The 24,610-nt window shown below is 39.0% G+C and overlaps 1 protein-coding gene across 3 annotated transcripts in view; it reads right to left on the bottom strand.

Moving 5' to 3' along the window:
* F8 (coagulation factor VIII) overlaps nt 1-24,610 on the bottom strand; it is a 105,221-nt gene that overhangs the window by 44,895 nt on the left and 35,716 nt on the right. For all 3 annotated transcript variants that reach the window (XM_059051295.2, XM_067023634.1, XM_067023635.1), the window contains exons 10-14: nt 23,051-23,144; nt 19,290-19,504; nt 17,590-17,740; nt 13,693-13,902; nt 305-3,401 (exon numbers count right to left, since the gene is read on the bottom strand). In XM_059051295.2, the coding sequence (XP_058907278.1) occupies nt 305-3,401; nt 13,693-13,902; nt 17,590-17,740; nt 19,290-19,504; nt 23,051-23,144 (3,767 nt within the window). The remainder of the gene's footprint in view (nt 1-304; nt 3,402-13,692; nt 13,903-17,589; nt 17,741-19,289; nt 19,505-23,050; nt 23,145-24,610) is intronic.

Raw genomic sequence — 24,610 nt, 5'->3', positions numbered from 1 at the left:
TCTTCCTGCTCCCCACGGCTGCTTTTGACTCTGACCCCCCTACCCTTTTGTAGACCCCTCTTCTCCGCCATCCCACCAGAGTGAGTTTCATGCCGTCTGGGTTTACCATCACGTAACTCTCATTGTTAGTGTCATCATCTAATCTCCCATTTGCTCCTCAGCTTCATCTAGACTTTGCCATCTGGTTCTCAGTTTCCTCAATCTTTGGAGTCTCACTGCTGGTTGCGCCTTTCCTATTGTTTCAGCACCTGGTAAAATCAAAGGTCACAACAGAAGGACAAAGGAATAATCAATGTACCCATACCTGTTTCTTAGTGCATGGGGGGATCTATTCATCCCATAATCCCAGAGCCGCTCCACTGCAGCAATAAAATAGTGTCGCGTTCTCTTTTGAAAGCTGCGGGGGTCCTGATTTACATCCTCATCATAAATGTCAAAATCTTCTCTCTTTGTATCAACTGAGAAAGTATCATCATAGTCAATTTTGTCTTCCTCTGGCTGAAAAGTAGTCAGGGTTATTTCCCTTTGATGGCGTTTCAAGACTGGTGGATTTTGAGACCACAACCTTCCAGTCCCTCCTTGCTTTACCCAGGTGGCTTCTCTTTGGGTCTTATCTTGTACTTCATTTATTGCTGCTATTGAATGATTGTTTTCACAAGGGTCCAGGGGCAAAATGATATCTTTTGTCTTAAAAGCTGTGTGTTTTTGTGACTTCTCTAGGGATTCCTCTTCTCTTGGTATCAGGGTAGCATATTGGTTATCCCAAGCAAGGGGACCCAGCAGCTTGGGGGGAGTATTTTCAGAGCTTTCTGTTGCCCATTTCAGAAAGGGCACTTTTCCAGGTCTATTTACTTTATTCAATTTAACAAGTCCCTGTGTTTTCTGCAGGAATATCTCTTCCCTGAGATCCAGGTGGGCAGGAGAACCATTGCCGGTTTTTGTATGGAAAAAGTCTTCCTGATGAATGACTTTGCCAGATGCTTCAGGCAATCCTGGTTTCAAGAGAACCGTGTTCTCAAGTTTCTTGTACCTGAGTAAGTTTGTGGCCCGTTTCCCTAGAGCGTTGATCTTTCTTTGACCTCCAATCACTTCCAAGGTTAGGAAGGCTAAAGAAAGGTTATTTCTCTTGCCTCCTTGTAAGAAATGACTGCTTTCTTGGACCCCAGAACTCCTTTCCACAAAGCTATAACTACAGATGGGTGCTGGAGGATGAGAAGAGTTGTCTTGGGATGGAGTCTTGGTCAGATCTGTAGGTCTAATTGATGGGAATACTGATACCTGTGCAATGGGTAATGCAGAGCCATTTGTTTGAATTATGTCATGACTCCTCATAGAACAATCTGATAAGAATGACTGAGTAATGGCCCTTTTCTCTTTCCTGTGGTACTCTATCTGTGTGAAGGTGCCCTGGGTCAAATATTTCATGTTTTTGGACCACTGAGTTGAGGTGTCATTCAGAATTACCCCCCTTTCAAGCCTTATTTCTTCTAGTGGGAGTCTGAATTGTTTCAAATCCCGCTTATCACGTTGAGGTATAGCCTTCTGCTGACTTGGAATAGGAGACATCTTTGTGGTGCTTGGATATTTATCTAGCGTTTGCTTTGTCTGATTTCTCAAGTCTTCCAAGTTTGCTTCCTCCGTTATTTTTGAGAAATGGGCCATGTGAATCCCTGCTCTTTTTGCTGAGCCATTTAATGACCTGCTGTCTTGAAGTACTGGAGTATATGTTTCCTCATCTAAACCTTCTACATTTTGCTTAGTGCTTAGTGAAAAAAGGTTCTTCAGAAAATTCTGAGTTCCAGTCACTGTATACACCTGAGGCAAAACTACATTCTCTTGGGTTAATTTTTCTTTCCTTTCTATGTCTTCCTGAGACTTTTTTTCTTGATTGTGTGTATCATTTTCTTGGACATTAGCCAAGTTAGTAAGAAATACGTTCTTGCTATTTGGAAAAATCATCTCTTTAAGACCTGCGCCCTTGCTAAATTCATCCTCTCCTACTACCACCTTATTCTTCTCTGACAAGAAATTCTGATCTTTCACAGATTTTTCTGATCCTGAAGATGTTAATTGCTTTGGATTGGGCCTTTGCCCAGAGCTTAGGGAGTTCTTGCCATGAGTCCTTTTTATCCAATTTGTTGAATCTGGCAAGAACAGAGTCTTGAAGAATGATGTATCTGGATATTCTGCACCTAGTGGCACAGAGCCTTCTTTCTTTTGGTGGATCATTTCCATATTTTTTGATGAAGTAGTTTTATTTGACACATGATTTAGTCCCAAAGCTGTAGTATTTTTGTCCATAAACATTTCATCATGAATCAAGGAAGTTACTTCTTGAAACTCAGTATTACTTTCTAACATAATATCTTGCCAGACTGATGTACTATTCTCAATTAAAAATGCTGGGTCATCAATGTGAGTCTTTGTATTAGTTGTTGAGTTAACTGGTGCCTTGTTTGTCTTTACTAAAGAGATATTAACTTGAAATAAAGCATCATCTTTGGTCAATGAAGCAGGTCCACGAACTCGTTCCTCTTTAAACAACCTATCACTCTCCACTGATAATACATTTTCTCCCAGTGAACTTTCTTGACTATTTGTTAAAACTGCTTCTAACAACTTGGAATCATTATCTTCTTTACTCAAGCCCAAAGGTACAGCAGACTCAATAAGGTGAGATGAATTTTTGCCAAATACAATGGCACCTAATTGACTACTAAAATTAACTGGCATATTTGGGGGTCCTAAGGAGCCTGTCTTTTCAGTACCTGCTGACAACTTGTCTGATGGAATTGTTGGTGGAGTCATTAGGTTGTTCGATGAACTAGAAATTTTAAAATCAAGTTTCTTCAACTCTACTGTTATAGTTGTCCCCAAATTCTCATTCAATCTCAATGGCAGCTCTGGCTCGGGAGTAGATACTCTTTCCCCACTGTGATGGAGCTCTGGTGTGAGATGTGCCGCTTCAGACGGGCCTTTGTTTCTTTCTATTGCTCTAGGTAAATGATCATTAGCCTTATTTCTGGCTTCTTGGAGATCAGATAAGGATAATCCATGTGGAGTAGGATTCTGTCCCAAGAGCATCAACAAATCACTAGAGGAGACACTTTGTTCTTTAAGCAGCTGCATTCTCTCTCCAGACTGAGGGTCAGTCTTCTCTATATCATTTTCTGGAGTTGTGGTGGCTTTGAATTGCATTTGCCTAGTGCTAGGGTCCCTTGAATTCTGGGAGAAGCTTCTGGGTTCAATAACATTGTTTTCATTCAGCAAGAAGGTTGGAATATCTTCATATGTGTCCTCATAATAATCACCAGTGTTCCTGTCACAACTATAAACCTTCAGTAAGGCTGTCATGCCTCTGTTCCGAAAGTCTGAGTTGTGGCACCCCAGAACCCACAGACCTGGAGATGAGGAAGAATAAGACTCTGGTTACTCATAACCCAGGTCCCAAGCAAGATCTGTGTTAGAGGTTCTCTTCTATTCCCAGATAAATGAAAAAATACTACTCAGTACCATTATATTGCAGGTTGTTAGGTTAAATCCCTGATACATGGAACAGTAGTCCAACAATGGTAGTAAAAGTGGTTTTGCATTGCTGCTGTTGTGGTATATCTGTTTGTGACCACAAGAAAGGGCTGTGATTTAAAATGAATATATATATATGGATAAAAATGGAGAAATGTAATTATACACAATAGTGGCGAGTCTTACTAGTCACACAGAACTCTTTGGTGACCAATTTGTAGGACAAGTAAGCATAAGGGAGCAGGACTTAGGTCTAGGATTCAAACAACATAAAATGCCACCACAGTTCTAGCAATATAATTTCTACTATGAACAGGATTATCTGAGTAAAAGAATTTCATGGTGGTAAAGTATATGCATAAACATAAATGAAAACAAATACACCTTTACTAAGGTATCCATCAGGTACCTGAACAGTCTCATCAAGTCACAATATTTGCAAGCAAAATCTTAACTGAATACAGCTGTTCCTCAAAGAGAAAACTGTTCTCAAAGCGTATTTCCACAGAGCCCTATGAGACAATGGGTGCCCACGGAAAAGGTTCCTGTGGTCAAACATTTTGGAATTAATGCACACTGCAATCTCCGTGCAGCCAGATAATCACTCAAATGGGAAATGAAAATAAAGACATTTTCTAATATACAAGGACTCAGTAGATCTACCTCTAATTCAGCCATTCTCAGGAAGTGATTAGAGAATGTCTTCTACCAAAATAAAGGAGTATATTAAAAAATACAAAGACATGGGATACAAGAACCCAATTTCATGATATTTAAAGCATATTTTTGATGGTATAAAACCATGTTGGGTCAGAGTACACCAGTATTGGAGCCAAAATGAGTAATTTAAATAAGGTTTTTCACTCTAAAAATTCCACTGTTATAACTTAGATAAATCTAATGCTTCCTTTTCCTGAGGAAGACAGTAATTGGGTGAGAAAAGGGGAAATGAAACTCCATAAACAGGTCTAGAATGACATCCATACTCTGAGAAGGGCCTGGGATTGGGAATAGTGATCAGGAGGAACTTTAGTTATATCTGTACTGGTTGAATTTTTGTAATGAGAACATCTTTTTGTATTACATGTGTGAATAAAAATAAATTAAAACATTATAGTAATTAATTAATAAATTTCAATCCAAGAGCTTAAAGAAGAGTTGATTCTTTGATTAAAACTCAATAAAATAAATAACCAAATAAAAATAAGAAATTCCACACATATAAAATTTGAAATGAGAAAGGAGATATAACCACAGATGACAAGAAAATTAAATTATAATTCCCCTGGAGACACCTCAGCTGCCAATCTCCCACTCCAACTTCTGAAACAGGCATAAGACACCTAGCCAAGTTTGAGATTTGGTCAGCACTACAAATATACGGACCTGCCTCCGACCTCAGTGTTATACCTGGGGCTTTCAATGAACTAATTACTTTTTTAGGCTGATATTCAATCCTGAAGCTAGTTCCTATCAAAGTAACCTAGAGAGACAGAGCCCAGCCGATCACAAGTGGGTAGGAGCACACCTCAGGCTTCATTAGACAAGAGCTCTTTAATGATAGTGCAATATCCCTAGCATGTGCAATATTCCTAGCATGGAATATTAACCAATCTTTTAAAATTATGATGTTCATCTATATTTATTGACATAGAAAAACATCAAATACATTATTAAGTGAGGGGAAAAAAGATTACAAAACATGGTATAACCACCATTCTACTATCTGTTTCTGTGAGTTCTACCTTTTCTTTTTCTTTTTTTCAAAAAGATTTCCCGTAGTAGTGATTCCATACAATATTTGTCTTTGTCTGGCTTATTTCACTTAGCTTAATGCCCTCCAGGTTCATCCATATTGTCTTTTTTAATGGATGAGTAATATCCCATCATATATATATTTTTTTCAGAGCTTTTTAATTTTAATTTTTTTATTAAAAATTTTCTTCTTTTTCATTGAGGTATGGTTGATGTACAATATTATATAAGTTTCAGGTGTACAACATAGTGATTCACAATTTTTGGTTATGCTCCATTTATCATTATTACAAAATATTGGCTATATTCCCTGTGTCATAGTATATATCCTTGTAGCTTATTTATTTTATACATAGTAGTTTGTACCTCTTAATCCCCTTTCCCTATCGTGCCCCTACCCCCTTCCCTCTCTCCACTGGTAACCACTAGTTTGTTCTCTGTATCTGTGAGTCTGCTGCTTTTTTGTTATATTCACTAGTTTGTTGTAATTTTTAGATTCCACATATAAGTGATATCATACAGTATTTGTCTTTCTCTGTCTCACATATTTCACTTAGCATAATACCCTCCAAGTCCATCCATGTTGTTGCAAAGGGCAAAACTTCATTTTTCAATGACTGAGTAGTATTCCATTGTATATATATATATATATATATATATATATATATATATATATATATATATATATATATACTACATCTTCTTTATCCATTCATCTGTTGATGGACACTCAGGTTGGCAATTGTAAATAATGCTGCTATGAACATTGGGGTACACATCTGTCTTTTCAATTAGAGTTTTCTTTTTTTTTTGATATACATACCCAGGAGTGGAATTGCTGGGTCATACAGTAGTTCTATTTTTAGTTTTTTGAGAAACCTCCATACTGTTTTCCATGGTGGCTGCACCAATTTGCATTCCCACCAATATTGTATTAGCCTTTCATTTTTCCACATCCTTGCCAACATTTGCTATTTGTTGTCTTTTTGATGATGGCCATTCTGACAAGTGTGAGGTGATATCTCATTGTGGTTTTGATTTGCATTTCTCTGATGATTAATGATAGTGAGCACCTTTTCAGGTGCCTCTCAGCCATCTGTAAGTCTTCTTTGGAAAAATGTCTATTCAGGCTTTCTGACCATTTTAAAAATTGGGTTGTTTGTTTTTTTGATGTTGAGTTGTGTGAGCTGTTTACATATTTTGGATATTAACCCCTTGTTGGTCATATCATTTGCAAATATTTTCTCCCATTCAGTAAGTTGTCTTTTTAAAAAAATATTTATTTATTTGGCTGTGTTGGGTCTTAGTTTCAGCACGCGGGATCTTTTGTGTGGCAGGCAGGCTTCTCTCCAGTTGTGGCGCATGGGCTCTAGAGCATGCATGGGCTTAGTTGCCCCGTGGCATGTGGGATCTTAGTTCCCTGACCAGGGATCAAACCCACATCCCCTGCATTGGAAGGCGGATTCTTAACCACTGGACCACCAGGGAAGTCCCAGTAGGTGGTCTTTTTGTTTTTGTTTTGTCAATGGTTTCCTTTGCTGTGCAGAAGCTTTAAGTTTAATTAGGTCCCATTTGTTTATTTTTGCTTTTATCTCCTTTAAGAGACAGATCCAAAAAAATATTGCTATTTATGTCATAGAGTGTCTCATCTATGTTTTTTTCTAGGAGTTTTATAGTATCTGGTTTCACATTTAGGTCTTTAATTTATTTTGAGTTTATTTTTGTATATGGTCTTAGAGAATTTCTAATATCATTCTCTTACATGTATCTGTCCAGTTTTCCCAGCTCTACTTATTGAAGGGACTGTCTTTTCTCCATTGTATATTCTTGCACCCTTCGTTGTAGATTGACCATAAGTGTGTAGGTTTATTTCTGGGCTCTCTATCGTGTTCCATTGATCTATGTTTCTGTTTTTTGTACCAGTACCATACTGTTTTGATTACTGTAGCTTTGTAGTATAGTCTGAAGTCAGGGCACATGATTCCTCTAGTTCTGTTTTTCCTTCTCAAGATTGTTTTGACTATTCATTATCTTTTGTGTTTACATATAGATTTAAAAATTTTTTGTTCTAGTTCTGTGAAAAATGCTATTGGTAATTTGATAGGGATTCCATTGGATCTGTAGATTGCCTTGGGTAGTATAGTCATTTTGAGAATATTGATTCTTCTAATCCAAGAACATGGTATATCTTTCCATCTGTTTCTGTCATCTTTGATTTCTTTCATCAGCATCTTATAGATTTTTGAGGACAGATCTTTTGCCTCCTTAAGCAGGTTTATTCCTAGGTATTTTATTCTTTATTACATGATTGTAAATGTGATTGTTTCCTTAATTTCTCTTTCTGATAGTTTGTTGTTAGTGTATAGAAATGCAACAGATTTTCTGTATATTATTTTTGGACCCTACAACTTTACTGAATTAATTGATGAGCTCTAGTAGTTTTTTGGTGGTGTCTTTAGGATTTTCTATGTATAGTGTCATGTCATCTGCAAATAGTGACAGCAAATAGTGACAAAGAGTGACACCTGTTGGTGGGTGAAGCTGGTCCCAAGGCTAGACCAGGCTCACTGGAGGGTAGGGCCAGAGACTGGGGGTTCTGAGGCTGGTGCCTGCTTACTGGTGGGTGAAGCTGGGTCCCAGGGTCTCTGGCTGGAGGTCCCTGGGGGTCCCGGGACTGGTGCCTGCACACTGGGGTTTGTGGGGCAGATCCCGTGCCCTCTGGTGGGCAGGGCCATGTCCAGGGGCAGCTGTGGGCTCAGGGGGTCTGAAGGCAGCCTGTCTGTTGGTGGGTGGAGCTGTGCCCATGCCCAGTTAGTTGCTTGGCATGAGGTGTCTCAGCACTTTTGCCTACAGGCAGGGATGGGTCCTGAGGCTTATAAGCTACAGGGAGTATTTCACAATGGTACTTACCAGCACCAGTGTCCTCCTGGTAGAATCAGTTCCCCAAATGGCTGCCACCAGTGTCTGTGTCCCCAGAGTGAGCTGCAATTGCCTCCTACCTCTCTGGGAGACTCTCTAGATCAGCAGGTACGTCTGACCCAGGCTCCTATTACTGCTTCTGCCCTGGATCCTGGAGCATGAGAGTTTGTGTGCACCCTTTAAGAGTACAGTTTCTACTTCCCACAGCTTTCTGGGACTCTCGAGAGTAAGCCCTGCTGGCCTTCAAAGCCAAATGCTCTGGGGGCTCGTTTTCCCAGTATATGACCCACAGGCTATGGAGCCCAACATGGGGTCAGACCCCTCTCTCATTGGGGAGAACCTCTGCAATGGTAATTATCCTCCCATTTGTGAATTGTCCACCCAGGGGTATGGGATTTGACTATATCATGATGATGCCCCTCCTACCCATCTTATTGTGGTTCCTTCTTTATATCTTTAGTTGTAGACAATCTTTTCTGGTAGGTTCCAGTCTTTTCCACTGATGGTTGTTCTGAAAATAGTTGTGATTTGGTGTGCCTGTGAGAGCAGGTGAGCTCAAGGTCCTTCTACTCTTCCATTCATTCATCAATGGACACTTAGGTTGTTTCCATGTTTTGGCTATTGTGAATAATGTTGCAATAAACATGGGAGTGCAGATATCTCTTCAAGATCCTGATTTCATTTCCTTTGTATATATACCAGAAATGGGATTGCTGGATCATCTGGTAGTTCTATTAATTTTTTGAGGAAACTCCATACTGTTCTCCATAATGGCTGCACCAATTTATATTCCCACCAACAGTGCACAAGGATTCCCTTTTCTTTCTTTCTTTCTTTTTAAAAAATATTTATTTATGTATTTGGCTGTGCTGGGTCTTAGTTGTGGCACGTGGGATCTTCATTGTGACATGTAGGATCTTTAGTTGCAACATGCGGGATCTTAGTTGCGGCATGCAGGATCTAGTTTCCTGACCAGGGATTGAACCCAGGCCCCCTGCATTGGGAGCATGGAGTCTTAATCACTGGACCACCAGGGAAGTCCCAAGGATTCCCCTTTCTCCACATCTTTGCCAACACTTATTATCATGTGATTTTTTCATAATAGCCATTTTGACAGGTCTGAGCTGATATCTCACTATGGTTTTGATTTGCATTTCCCTGATGATTAGTGATGTTGAGAACATTTTCACATACCTGTTGGTCACTTGTATGTCTTCTCTGGAAAAATTTAATGGTATTCTATAAATCCTGTAGGCTTTCTTCATTTTTTTTTTCTCCTCTTGACTGGATAATTTCAAAAGATTTATCTTTGAGTTTGCAGATTGTTTCTTCTGCTTAATCAAGTATGTCGTTGAAGTTCTCTATTGCATTTTTCATTTTGTTCATTATATTCTTTAGCTCCAGGATTTCTGGGTTCTTTCTTTCTTTCCTTTTCTTTTATTTTTTCTTTCTTCCTTCCTTCCTTCCTTCCTTTCTTTCTTTCCCTTCCTTCCTTCCTTCCTTCCTTCCTCCCTCCCTCCCTCCCTTTCTTTTCTTTCCTTCCTCCTTTCCTCCCTCCCTCCCTCTTTCTCTTTTTCTTTCTTCTGCAGTTCAGCAGCTCCAGTTCCAGGGAGGGCACAACAGCATAGTCTCCATGCAGCTCTGTCAGTTGAGGTCAATGTCAGCGAAGACTGTGGAGGGTCCTTGATGGTCAAGGCTGTGAGTGCCTGTGATGGCAGTAGTGGTGAGGGTTGTTGGCCTCCTAGATGGCAAAGGATGTGGGGGTCCTCTTGTTATTCTTTTCACCCGCAGACTGAGGTCCTGGATGAGGGGATTCTTCTTGGTGCTGTGTCTGGCATGTGAGCACACAGGCCTTGGTGGCAGTGCTGGGTTCTGGGACAGAGATGTACACGCATTGATGGTGGTGCCAGTGTTTGGGGTGCAGATGCTCAGAGTGACATGGTTCAGTAGTTCATGGTTCCTGAGCTTGGAGTGTGAGCGCATCTGCTGTAGTGGTGCCAGTTTCAAAGGCACAGGCATGCACAGATAGCCAATGAAGCTGGGGTCCACATTCTCTTAGGGCATGCCACATCAGCTCAGGTCCTGGTGGATGGGGTGCAGTGGTGTCTTGGTGCTTGGGGGGGCAAGGTAGAGCAGCAACATGGGCCCCAGGGATGATGGGGTCCTCAGGCTCTGAGTTGCAAGCACACCAGCAACTCAAGCCCTGAAGATGGTGGGTGCTGGGGGAGGCCTAAGCCCTGAGGGGAGGATGCAGCTCCTCCTCTGGGGGGAGTGCAGTGGCTTGGACTCTGAGCAGGTGCATCACCTGGCTCCAGTATCTGTGAAGACTATGGAGCTCCTCAGGTGGTGAAGGCTGCTAGTGTTCCTGGTGGTGACAAGAGGTGTTACAGTTCTCCTGTTGTCCTTTCCCCATGGGAAGAAATCCCTTAGAGGGGATCCCCTTTGGCACCAAGCTGCTTCAGACTGAGGGACAGAATGACACAAGTCAAATTTTTGATACACTCTTCTATTTGGCCATCCTCATTTTTGTGCTCCACAGTGTTTCTGATACTTCTTCATTCTGTTCTAGATTTGTCCAAGAGCTATTTTCATTGGTATGTACACAGTGCAAATATTATTCACAATTTCAGGAGAAATGAAGACTTTTTAGACAAGCAAAACCTGATAAAATTAATTAACCAGCAGACGTGCACTATAAGAAATGTGAAGGAGATACACTATAAATGTAAGTGCATAGATAGGTTGAAAGTACCAGAATGGAAAAAGTATATACCACACAAACATTAACCAAAATAAAGGTGATTGAGGCACATAAATTTCAGAAAAAGCAGATATTATGGCAACAAGTACTACTTCAGAAAAAGAAGGACATTTCACAATGATAACATGGTTAATTTAACAAGAGTACATAACAATCTTAAATTTGTAAGCACCTGATTTAATTTTGCCTCATTTATTTTGAAACAACAAACCCAACAATTATAGGTAGAGGTCTTAACAGTTCTCTCAGTAACTGTAAGAAGCAGACAAAATATCAGTAAACTTATAAGGATTTTAACAAAATGATAAAGCAACTTGACATACATGTAACAGTCCACCTAACAACTGCAAAGACACATTCATCTTAAGTTCCAACAAGCCATTAGCCAAAGTAAACCATATGCTGGGCATAAAGCAAGTCTCACCACATTTCAAAGAACTGAAATCATGTAGAGTATGTTATATGACCACAGTGAAGTAAAAATATGAAATGAACAACAGAAAACTAGAAAATACCCATACGTTTAGGAATTTAGTAAACCAGTTTTAATAATTATGAATAAAAGAAGTCACAATGGATATTAGAAAAGATTTCTAATATTTTAATATAATTGATAATAAAAAGTACTCATCAAAACTTCTGATATGTGGGTTTTTTTCCCTGCTCTTACCAGTTTTATTCAAAAGTAAGGCACAGAAAAAAAGAAATAAAAGGCATAAGTGTTGGAAAGGAAAAACTGAAACTGTCAATATTTTCAACAATTTGATTGTGTACAAGAAAATCTTATGGGAATCTATAAAATAATTGCCAGATCTTACAGTGAATTTAGCAAGACTGCAAGATACAAGGTCAATATACAAAAATTAATTGTATATCTTTTGTGTATATGTTCCAGCAAAACATTATTTACAGAAACAGGTGACCAACCTGCTCACTATAGTTTCTTTTTTTATTGAGATATAATTGATAGACCACTGTGTAAGTTTAACCTTTACAGTGTATTGATTTGATACATTTATATATTGCAATATGGATTACCATCATAGTGGTAGCTATGTGCCTTTATCACATCACATAATTATCTTTTTTTGTGGTGATATGCGGTTAAAGCAGGGTGTAAAGTGAGCTGCAAGAATGATGTACTGACAGGGAACTCCCTGATGGCACAGTGGTTAAGAATCCACCTGCCAATGCCGGGGACACGGGTTCGAGCCGTGGCCCAGGAAGATCCCACATGCCCTTGTGGAGCAACTAAGCCTGTGCGCCACAACTACTGAAGCCCGTGTGCCTGGAGCCCATGCTCTGCAACAAAAGAAGCCACCACAATGAGAAGCCTGCGCTCGCCGCAACTAGAGAAAGCCCACAAGCAGCAATGAAAGACCCAATGCAGCTGAAAATAAATAAATTTAAAAAAATAAATAAATAAAATTTTTTTAAAAAGAATGATGCACTGACACATATCACAATGTGGATGACTCTGGCTGAGAGAAGCTGAGTGAAAATTATGCCAAGTGAAATAAACCAGACACAAAAGGATAAAGAAAAGGGAACAACAGACTTTTCCCTCAAGACACATAAAGCAGAGTTTTAATTTGTCTTAAGAATTTAAATGATCACCAAAGTAGTTTAAAAGCTTCTATAAATATTGATATTTTAATTATCTTTCTCTGCCTACACACAGACACACACACACACACACACACACACACACACAAACTTTCTTTCTTTCTTTGGTTTCGACAATTACAACCATATTATGCATACTGTTTTATAATATTTTTGCAGGTATTTAATTCATTCATTCATCGAAAAAATGTTTATTAAGCGTCTACTATAGGCCAGGCACTGTAAACATTCGGGATTCAGTGATGAGCAAGATAACAAGGTCCCTGTCCTTAGAGACCTTACAACTTAGCTGGAAAACAGATAACAAAGACATAAACACGAATAAACAAGATACTTTCAGAGGTGTTATTGGAGTTTTGTCAGGTTCTTCACTCACTTCTTACAAAACTGCATTTCTCGAAGTAAGATAAGTTTCTGGGTATGAAGGTGAATCTATATTTTTATATGATGAGATTGGTTTTTATTTCCAAGAAATTTCCCCATGAGAATTTATCTCCAGAAAAGCCATAAGTGTAAGAGAATAACTACAGTGTGTAGGTAGTTTTATGTACTTCCCTCTGCAGATGATGGGGGTAGGGGGCACAGGGAGCACTTGTTACTAAACTGCAACAATCTGTGTTAGAGTTAGGCCAGGTCTGTGTTCCTCCCGATCACTGGGCTGCTGCTCTCAAAAGCCTCACAGTAGTTATGGAGGGAGAGAGAGGACGAGAAGCTGACAGCCACATTTGTCCAGAAGGCTTTAGTGGTTTGATGTTATGTGTGCAAAAGGAGATTACGATGTACTTCCCAGCAATACCAATGTTCACAAGGCACGTAGAAACATGTTTAGTCCCTGTGTGTTAACTGCATGTATAAATGTATATTCACCACTACAATTTAGTAAACACACTTAAAATTTTGGCCAATGGCAAGTAAAAGCACTTTTTAGAACAAAGACTTTTAACTTAAATACTTGATGTGGTGTTTTCTTTAAAATGCCTTGTAATGACCAAAATCACCTGAACCATTTAGTATCTACCCAAATGTAAGCTAGTGGGCAAAAGAACATGTGAATGGCTAGTGAAGCAAACACCACTGTTAGTAAAAGAATAATATAAATAACTAACCTGGGTTTTCCATTGACATGAAGACAGTTTCTCCTGAGAAGGGGAATAGGGTAAGTGTGTCTTCATACACCATTTTGTGTTTGAAGGTATATCCGGAGAAGAAGACAGACAGGAAGTCAGTCTGTGCTCCAATACTTAGAATGTACCAGTATGCCACCTCATGCAAACAAACCGACAGCTGCAAGCTATCAAAAACATAGCCATTGATGCCTGTAAAAAGAATGGAGAATAAAAGATTATAGCAGTATCTGCATTTATTATTTTGGATTGTCATGATCTGATTAGAAATGATTATATCTTATGCCCATTACCTTATTCCCAAGAAGAGTTAACATTATACCTTTCGAAAAAGTAAATTGTTAATACTCGATCAGCTAGGTTCCAATCTCAAAGTGAGGAGAGTCATAGACCATCATAGTAATGATGGATTTAGATGCTATATGGTGGGCGGCAGTTTGATGAGGAGCAGGACACTCGCATGGTCTCAAAGTATCTCCCTATACACTGCTTATTAGTTGCAAGGAGAAAAATAATAACTACAGAGAGGAAAAAAACAGAAAAAAACTCTTGATCTGGTGATCAAAATTAGTATCTGCTAGTGTTCCAAATTCAAGGAAACATATTTCAAAGAAGCAGGACAACTGGATCCATGACTAGACCCTGAAACGGAGAGAGGAAATGCTACAAAAGACAGCACTGCTTGATATAACTGGAATATTGGCTACCCATTAGATAAGTTTATTATATAAATGTATTAGATAATATATTCTATCAATGTTAAATTTTCTGGATTTCATAACTCCACTTTGATTATATAAGCAAATATCTTTATTCATAGGAAATACACAATGAAGTATTAAGAGATAAAGGGGCATGATATCTACAACCTATTCTCAAGTTGAAAATAAGTAATAAAAAAGTATATATAGATGAAAGAGAGAATGATAACGCAAAAATAGCAAAATCTTAAAAATGAGTGAATCTGGATAAAGGGTATATGGGACTTTACTATTCTTGCAGCATTTCTGAAAGTTTGAAATTATTTCTAAATAAAAAGTAAGAAAAAGTAACACAGATTTCAATTTATAAACAGAATTGTTTCTGAAAGCCTCTTCCATACATATATCTGTCCATCCATTCAATAAACATTTGTTTACTCTGCAAGATGGAGGCCCACAAATCCACTAAGCAATGCTCAGACACTAACTTAGTGCAACTAATTGAGAATCAAAGTTTCTTGCCCTACAAAGTGTTAAAAGATATTTTAAAGCTATCATAATTAAAAGCATGGTCTTAATGCAGGTATAGATGATTATGTCAATCAGAAAATAGAGTCCAGAAACAGACACAGATATAAATGGAAATTTAATATATGACAAAGGGAGCATCCCAAACAGTAGCAGAAAGAGTGAACTATTTGGTAAACACTGATGGAAAATATGACTATTCATATGGAACCACAAAAGACCCTGGATAGCCAAAGCAATCCTGAGAAAGAATAACAAGGCTGGAGGCCTCACACTTCCTGATTTCGAACTACACTACAAAGATATAGTGATTAAAATAGAATTGCACTCGCATAAAAATAGACACATAAATCAATGGAAAAGAATCGAGAGCCCAGAAGTAAACTCACATATATGGCCAACTGATAAATGACAAGAGAGCCAAGAATACTCAATGCGGAAAGGATAGTCTCTTCAATAAATGGTGCTGGGAAAATTGAATAGCCACATGCTGAAGAATGAATTTGGTCCTTTACATTACAGGATACACAAAAATTAACTTGAAATGGATTAAAGACAAGCATAAGACCTGAAATTGTAAAACTCCTAGAAAACATAGGGAAACTTGTCTTTGCAATGATTTTTTGGATATGACACCTAAAGCACAAGCAACAAAAGTAAAAATAAGTGGGACTACATTAAACTAAAAATATTCTGCACAGCAAAAGAAATGATCAACAGAATGAAAAGGCAACCACCTATGGAATGGGAGAAAACATTTGCAAATCATGTATCTGATCAGGGATTAATGTCCAAAATATATAAAGAACTCATACAACTTAATAACAAAACAAACAAACAGACAAAAACAATTTGATTTTAAAAATGGGCAGGGGAACTGAATAGACATTTTCCCAAAGAAGACATACAAATGGTCAAGTGGAACATGAAAAGATGCTCAACATCACTAATCATCAGGGAAATGTGATCCTCAGTGAAATAAGTCAGAGAAAGAGAAATATTGTATGATTCCACTTATATGTGAAATCTAAAAAATATTAGCTCATAGAAACAGAGTAGAATTGTGGTTACGAGGGGCTGAGGGGGGTGTGTGGGAAATGGACAGAGATGTTGGTCAAGGGTACAAACTTCCAGCTATGTAAGAGGAATAAGTCCTGGGGATCAGCATGGTGATTTTGTTAATAACACTGTATTATATACTTGAAACTTGCTAAAAGAGTAGATATGAAATGTTCTCACCACAAAAAAGAAATGGTAATTTTGTGATCTGGTGGAGGTGTTAGCTAACACTATGGTGCTATATACCTTAAACTTATACAATTTTATATGACAATTTTGTATTAATAATGCTGGAAACAAAACAACAAGTCTGTGTATAAAGGGTAAAATTTCAAAGGTATTCCCCCCACAATGGGAAAAGACGTGTGCATAACTCCCAAAATAGTAAAGAAAAATCGGAATTTAAAAACACTTAATTGATCAAAAAATAAAGGAGAAAATACTAAAAATTTAGAAAAAACAGAAACACAAATTAGTATAAATAAATCCCATGTAGCTAGGATAAACTCCCCATTTAAGAGGGAGATGGTCTAGGACTTCCCTGGTGGTCCAGTGGTTAAGACTCCACGCTTCCACTGCAGTGGGCACAGGTTCAATCCCTGTTCAGGGGAACTAAGATCCTGCATGCCAGGCGGTACAGCCAAAAGAAGAGAGAGAGAGAGAGAGAGAGAGAGAGAGAGAGAGAGAGAGAGAGAGAGAGAGAGAGAGAGAGAGAGAGAGTCATCCTTGGGGGGTTTCTCCTCTGTTCATATGGCTTTCCTTCCTGGGGCTGCTTGTCAGAGTCCCTGGCTCAAGGCTCAGGGGTTTGGAGCTGACTCCAGGTTCTCTGATTATTTCCAAGTTTTAGCAATTATGGATAGAGCTGCTGTATACATTCATGGACAGGTTTTTGTGTGAACCTAAGTTTTTATTTCTCTAGGGTAAATACCCAGGAGTGGGATTGCTGGATCATATGGTAGCTCTATGTTTAATTTTTGAGGAACCTCCATACTGTTTTCCATAATGGCTGTGCCAGCTTACATAGTTACCAACAATATACAACATACAATGTCCCATTCTGCACATCCTTGCCGACACTTGTTATCTTTTGTGGTTTTGATAACAGGCATTCTAACAGGTGTGAGGTGATATTTCATTGTGGTTTTGATTTGCGTTTGCCAAGTTGTCTTTGTCAAGATTCAACATCCTTTCATGATTAAAAAAACTCTTTAAAAATTGGATATGGGAGAGAGGGTGATGCAATAGGGAAGAGATATGGGAACATATGTATATGTATAACTGATTCACTTTGTTGCAAAGGAGAAACTAACACACTATTGTAAAACAGTTATACTACAATAAAGATGTTAAAAAATAATAAAAATAAAAAATAAACTTCACTGAATATTTGATGCCTTCTAAAAGAAAATATATGCATTATATGATCATATTTATGCATTTATATAAAATTGCATATGTTCATATGTAATAATATTTAAGGAACTATGACTCTTATGTGGCATATAAATTAATGCATTAACTGCACATCAATTTGGTGTCTTCAGTTTCCCTTTATCCATTACCCACTGGACTCAAGTGCTGCCTTACTTACTGTGCATGATGTTGGAGACTTGGAACTCTGGATCCTGGGGCTGCACTCCATCTGCATTGGGGAGGAAGCGCTGAATATTCTCTGTGAGGTACCAGCTTTGATTCTCATCAAATACAGAAAACAGGATGACATTTCTCTTGTCTGACATCATCTATTAATTACATGCAATGAAAGGAAGAAAGAACTGCTACTAGTATTGTCAGGTAGAAATTAGCAGTTTATGATGGAAGTGATGCCATACATATGATGTATCTACAATCCTCTGGTTCAATGCCATTTCCCCCTAGGGTCACTATTATGGCATGTCCCAGGGCCTGGGAGCAGTGAGTATATGTTTAGAGCAAATGTGTCCTCAGGGCAAGAGGGTGACTGGACCTATTAAACTTAGTTTGTTCTAGATCCAAGGCTATATGCTGGCTGATTGTTTTCGTAGAGTCTGTAGCTTCATTCTCTCCATGTTCAGATTAGAGAATTTTCACTCTTTAAAGACCCAAGTGATTATTCAATGTCTTTTTTAAACAATTTAGTCAAATCATGTAAGGTGAATGCCTTCCCTAAACTTTCATCTAGCAAATGCCCTTCCACAAGACTACCAATCTATGAAGAATTAAAAATACAAAATAGAAGTAAAATAACAAAGCTAACATGAACCATAAAATGTTTACTAACACTTTTAAGTTTTATGTTTACAAAGTTGAAAGTTATTTTGGGGGGAGGAGCTGTTTGTATATGAACCGAAGTTATGAGTTAGTCACTTGCTAATTGAATCCGCTAAGAATTAGTGCATAAACTTCACTAATACGTATAAATTTCATTTTGTGTAAACTATTACTACATAAATGAAAATGCTGAGGGGAGGAGACTGGAGAATATAGGTACATTTCAGTCCTCTTCCAAAAACTGATGGAAAACTATAATTAGGAAAAATTAGGAAAGATACTTGGCCAAACTGATGCCTCTCTGGGTTTGTGTGCCACGTGTTTTACCTGCATTAAAATTCATAAAATGTTTTCAGACTAGTAGGAATCCTATATATCGTAAATAACCAAATGGACATGTAGTCAAGCCTCAGCAATATGGCAATGAGTTATTCTGCAGCCAAGCAATGAGTTTTTGTGAAGAATCAAGCTTTTTAAATTCAGAGTATTTAACTTAGTTTTTTCTAAAATGGCAGAAGTGGTCCAAAGTCTAACCATATTCTGAAACATTTTACATATTGCCTTGAATTTTGCTCAACAAATATTTACGGAACTCTTACTAAAATACCGCACGGTATGCTAGATGCTGCACATGTGTTTGTTTTGAGGTGTCTTTGAATCACCCACAGGGGAGACGTCTAAGCTGTCATATACATTTGTGGGTCATCTGAAAATAGGTGGTAATTAATCACGTAAAAATGGGCCAGATCACTTACGGAGAGAGGAATTTTAGACTGAGAATGAGTATTATAGAAAGAATCTAGGGCCCAGGCTCTCCTATCCATCCAGCAGGCAAGTTTATTACACCAAAGTCAAATTCAATAAAAGCAGTGAGAAACCCAGCTCACTTCTCTTTTTGCTCAGTATTGCAGACTACTATATTTTCTGCAGGCTACAGGTGGATGTACACTGAGAGAATACAGGAAATGCCATCTGGAAGTTCATGTGCATCATCATTCGATTTTAGCTGCAGACCCAGCACTCGGAAAGAGATGAACTCACCTGGTTTCCTCTTTGATCTACAGATTCTTTGTAGCAGATGAGGAGAGGGCCAATGAGTCCTGAAGCTAGATCTCTCTCTGGATTAACGAAGCTTGAGTAATACCGGGTCAGGCACCGAGGGTCTGATTTAGTTGGCCCATCTTCTACAGTCACTGTCCATTTATACTTGAATATCTCTCCTGGCAGAACTGGCATATCTTTCAAATGTTTCACACCTACCCACATCCAAACCCCAAAATAGTTTGATTAGAAGTATAACAAGGCACATATTGGTAATCGTGTCATTATTACAATGGGTCTACAAATTTATATGTACATATAAAGTTTCTCAATAAGTGAAAACTAAATTTGCACCTCTTATCACTTTAAGATTCACACAACTTTTTACAATAAAAGTAGGTTCAGGAGATTTCTGCTGCATGTTAGGTTGAGTTGAAATGAGCAGGTCTACCCACTAACAGAAATAATAGATAATAATATTATTAAACACTTTAAATACATAACTGAAAATGTATAAAGAAGAAAAAAAACCCAAGTGCCAAAAAAAAAAAGACACAACAAAGCTAGAGTGGCCTGAATAGAGCACACTGAAATTTTCACTCACATGTGGCATCAAGACTTGTGCTATCTGGCCTCTGCGAGGAATGGAAGCAAGAATTAAAATCTGCCCTTGGGCTAAAGGGTCCTCGGGACAAGAACTGTCTGATTTTAGTAATTAAAATTCACTTTTGCATAAGTTTAATACCTAAAGATCCAGTCTATATCCATTCCCCAACCATAGGTCAGGGTTAACATAATAGGGAGTGAGGGTAGATGGGTATTAGAGCAAAGGGCAAATAGATTTTTTGCTGAACAGGTCCTGCTGTGTGAGTACTCTCTCTGACAACACTGCTTGGTGACCAATGCTTTCTGCGTGGCAGGTGCTGAGATGCTGGTCTCTTCTTAGGGTGCATGGATGGTTTCCTTGGAGTAACCGTTGGGACCTCAGTACCGTATACATGAGAGGTGCCTACTTCAGTCATCCTTCTGCAACCCTCCTCCCTCCCCAGCTCTTCTTATGTCTAGTGTTATATGCAAGAGCCTATTATTTCTGGCATCCCTCACCCTGTCAGGCTGCCTTCTTAGGCAGGGTATCTTCAAAAGAGAGCAAGCCAGCTACTTGCAACAGTATCTACTTTTTACAGAGAAAACTCATGCATCCTAGCCAGGTCAAACAGCAGAAGGGCAGACTGCTCCACTCTTACCCTCTCTTCTTATCTGCTAGTTATGAGCAGTAAAGCCTTCAGAGTTTTCCACATAAAAAGCAAGTTACCAGGAACTGTATTTGCGTATGCCTCCAAATTTTAGGGTACACATTCAATATCTCCCCAGAATTCTGTTACATTGCTCTTTTCCCATAAAGGAACTGCAAATCAATTTAGCATTAGAATTTTCACCAGCAACAATGAGTATTAGGAAACAGTGAACTGAAAATTATTTATAACCAGCCTATCTACACATCATATCATATTGAAGAACTCATAAAGTTTTGCCCCTATATACTAAATGTATTCAGAAGTATATTGAAGGTATACGTCCAGAAAAACAAAAGAAATCAAAAAACCAGAAATGTACAAGATAGGAGCAGTAATGGCACTAGCCTACAAGTCCAAATAAAAAAAATCCAAAGTTGGCAGCTTTGTAGCAGGCCTAGAAAGCATATAATCCAAATTAGAATAGTAAGCTGGTGAACTACAAGAACACCTTTACAAGAAAAAAGGTTCAGATACCAATAAACAGCATGATTAAGAAGCTGGAAGACCTAAGGGATATGGTGAAAAGGCATACATTTCTTCTCCTGACAAAAGAAAAGAAAGTCGGGGCTTCCCTGGTGGCGCAGTGGTTAGGAGTCCACCTGCCAATGCGGGGGACACAGGTTCGAGTCCTGGTCCAGGAAGATCCCACATGCCACAGAGCAGCTAAGCCCGTGCACTGCAGCTGCTGGGCCTGCACTCTAGAGCCCGCGAGCCACAACTACTGAGCCCGCGAGCCACAACTACTGAAGCCCACGTGCCTAGACCCTGTGCCCTGCAACAAGAGAAGCCACCGCAATGAGAAGCCTGCGCACCACAACGAGAAGTAGCCGCTGCTCACCACAACTAGAGCGGACCCGCGTGCAGCAACAAAGACCCAACGCAGACAAAAATAAAATAAATAAATTTATTTTAAAAAGACCAAAATATTGGGCTTCCCTGGTGGCGCAGTGGTTGAGAGTCCACCTGCCGATGCAGAGGACACGGGTTCGTGCCCCGGTCCGGGAAGATCCCACATGCCGTGGAGCGGCTGGGCCCGTGAGCCATGGCCACAGAGCCTGTGCGTCCGGAGCCTGTGCCCCGCAACGGGAGAGGCCATAGCAGTGAGAGGCCCACGTACCACAAAAAAAAAATAAAATAAATAAAATAAAATAAAAATAAAAAGACCAAAATATATAAAAAAAGAAAAAAATGTCTTTTTTCAGGAATACAAACACAAAAATTCCAAGGTCAGCATGGCCCTAATATAAAACAAACTAAAATTTACCATGATTTTGTACTACTGGTAGAGAATAAAGAAGGATAATCCACTTGACCTTAACAGTAAAATCATTGGAACTGTGGACAAAGGAATAATCATAGCATATCACCTAGTTCTGCAGTAAACTCATATACTTATAATAAGAAACATACTAAAATAATATAAATGCTGGGTTTTTGACTTTTAAAGTTTAGAATAAATATATAGAAAAAGCAAGGAGTTATTTGAAATTACGGTGCAAAATGTAAATGTTATCAACTTTAGTTTTATAAAAGTAAAGGTATAGCTGGCAGCAGTGGGGAAATGGAAGAATAGAGGAGAAGAAATGGGAAACTTGTTAGTACTTTAATGTATAAAACGTAGGTATTTAGCATGTTTTTCAAAATTCTAATGATAGTTGAGGAACTACAAGCACTAATAAAAGTCTAAAACAACGGGAACGGGAAGAAGCACAGTGCTAAATCCTCATGTAACACAAAATAAATATATAATGTCTAAAGCTGGAAACCAAAGGAGCAGCATATAAATGAGTTTTTAGAGCTATAGAGATAACTACCCCAAATCTAAAACAGAAATGCTTAAAAATGGATGCCTCTAGGGAGTGGAACTTACAGCCTTTCAATATTTTAAGCATGTGTTATTTTGATAAAATAAATATTCATCCCCAAGTAAAATTAAAGCAACAATGAAATACCACTTTTCACCCACCAGAGTAGCAGGTTATCTTCTAGCTATCAAGGATGTGGGAAATTATATTTTCATGCATGACTAGTAGAAGTGCAACTTATTACTTCATCTGGGGACAAAGGCCTGGCTATTAAAAACAAAAATACAAATATTGTGACTCACAGGAAGATCAGTGAACCCCAAGTAGGATAAATATGAAGAAAATCACAGCCAGAGAAAAATGACATACAGGGGAAGAATGACTGAATAGAATTTAGCTATTATAAAGGCAAGAAGATAGTAAAACTATATTTTGAATGTGCTAAAAGGAAAAAGAAACCATCTCAACCCAGAATTCTATGTCCAGCAAAATTATCCTTCAAAAGCGAAGACAAAATAAAGACATATTTTCAAATAAAATAAAACTTAAGAGAATAAGGATGGTGGGGTGATAAATGTGCAGGATTTTAGTTGTCACTGAGGCTGTGCCCTCATCTGTATCTACAGGTAAGGAAGACCTATAAAATTGAGGTAACACTTACCTTTTGGAAATCTCCCTGAGTGCAAAGGACTGACATCAGTGACTCCATGAGGGTAGATGTTATATGGTCGGCTTGCTTTATTCTTAAATATAATCTGAAAGTATAAATGAGATATAAGATCAGGTACAAGACAATTAGGATCAACAAGAAAAGTGTGGCCTACCTCCAGAAAACAAAAGCTGCCTTGTATCTACAGCATAGGGCTTTGAGCCTAGATAAAGCTCAAAATGTTTGTTCTTTTCATAAAATTGCTCAGACAGCTACTTAGGCTTCTCACTAAAGCTTCCTTTCCATTTATTTAAAATTATTTTAATCACTTCAGGAAGAATTCCTTGCACCTTCTGACATTAGTCATTGAAATTTGGATGTCTGCTGAGGACACTGCTTCCCCTCAGCCTTTCCCACCATTTGGGCCCTGAATTCCCCAATAGTGGAAGGGAAAACAGTGGTTCAAGTGATAAAACCTTCACTGGATGAACAGGCATGACCAGGAGGACAGTTGATTACAGCATTAAGCAAGGGTGGCAGTTGGAATTGTCTGATTGCACGAGCTTTAAAAGAGAGGAAGGATAGAAGAGTGATAACATAGAAGCAGCATTAAGAACCCTGAACATATCAACTGGGCTCTATGTCTGAGGTTCTGTGATATGAGGATAAAAATCCAACTTCGACTTGCAGTCTTTTTTAAAAAAAATTATTTATTTAATTTATTTATTTTTGGCTGCATTGGGTCTTTGTTGCTGTGCGTGGGTTTTCTCTAGCTGCGGCGAACGGGGGCTACTCTTTGGCGTGGTGCACGGGCTTCTCATCGCGGTGGCTTCTCTTGTTGCGGAGCACGGGCTCTAGGCACGCAGGCTTCAGTAGTTGTGGCACTTGGCCTCAGTCGTTGTGGCTCATGGGCACTGTAGGCTCAGTAGTTGTGGCGCACGGGCTTAGTTTCTCTGCAGCATGTGGGATCTTCCTGGACCAGGGCTTGGACCAGGGCTCGAACCCGTGTCCCCTGCATTGGCAGGTGGATTCTTAACCACTGTGCCACCAGGGAAGCCCTCTACTTGCAGTCTTGTCTTAAACCCACTCATTTGGTAAAACCCACTAACAGTCTATTCCTTGCCTGAACCTAAGCAGCAGAATGATGTAGGAGAAAAATCACACAGCTCTGCTTCTTCTTCTTCTTCTTTTTTTTTTTTTTAGCTCTGCTTCTTTAAATTGTTGACCAAAAATCTCAAACAGGGCTTCCCTGGTGGCGCAGTGGTTGAGGGTCCGCCTGCCGATGAAGGGGACACGGGTTCGTGCCCCGGTCCGGGAAGATCCCACATGCCGCGGGGCGGCTGGGCCCGTGAGCCATGGCCGCTGAGCCTGCGCGTCTGGAGCCTGTGCTCCGCAACGGGAGAGGCCACAGCAGTGACAGGCCCGCGTACCACCAAAAAAAAAAAAAAAAAATCTCAAACAGACGCTCAAGCTACCTAGCTATCCTATTATGTCTTTCCTAGAAATTCACCTTCCCACTTATTCAGCTAATACTTGCTTCCTGATCCTCACTCTCAGGTGCTTATGTTTTCA

The sequence above is a fragment of the Kogia breviceps genome, chromosome X (genome assembly GCF_026419965.1).
Source record: "Kogia breviceps isolate mKogBre1 chromosome X, mKogBre1 haplotype 1, whole genome shotgun sequence".
Taxonomy (NCBI): domain Eukaryota; kingdom Metazoa; phylum Chordata; class Mammalia; order Artiodactyla; family Physeteridae; genus Kogia; species Kogia breviceps.
Note: the sequence above shows the minus strand (reverse complement) of the source record. Positions and strands in the feature narration are given on the sequence as shown.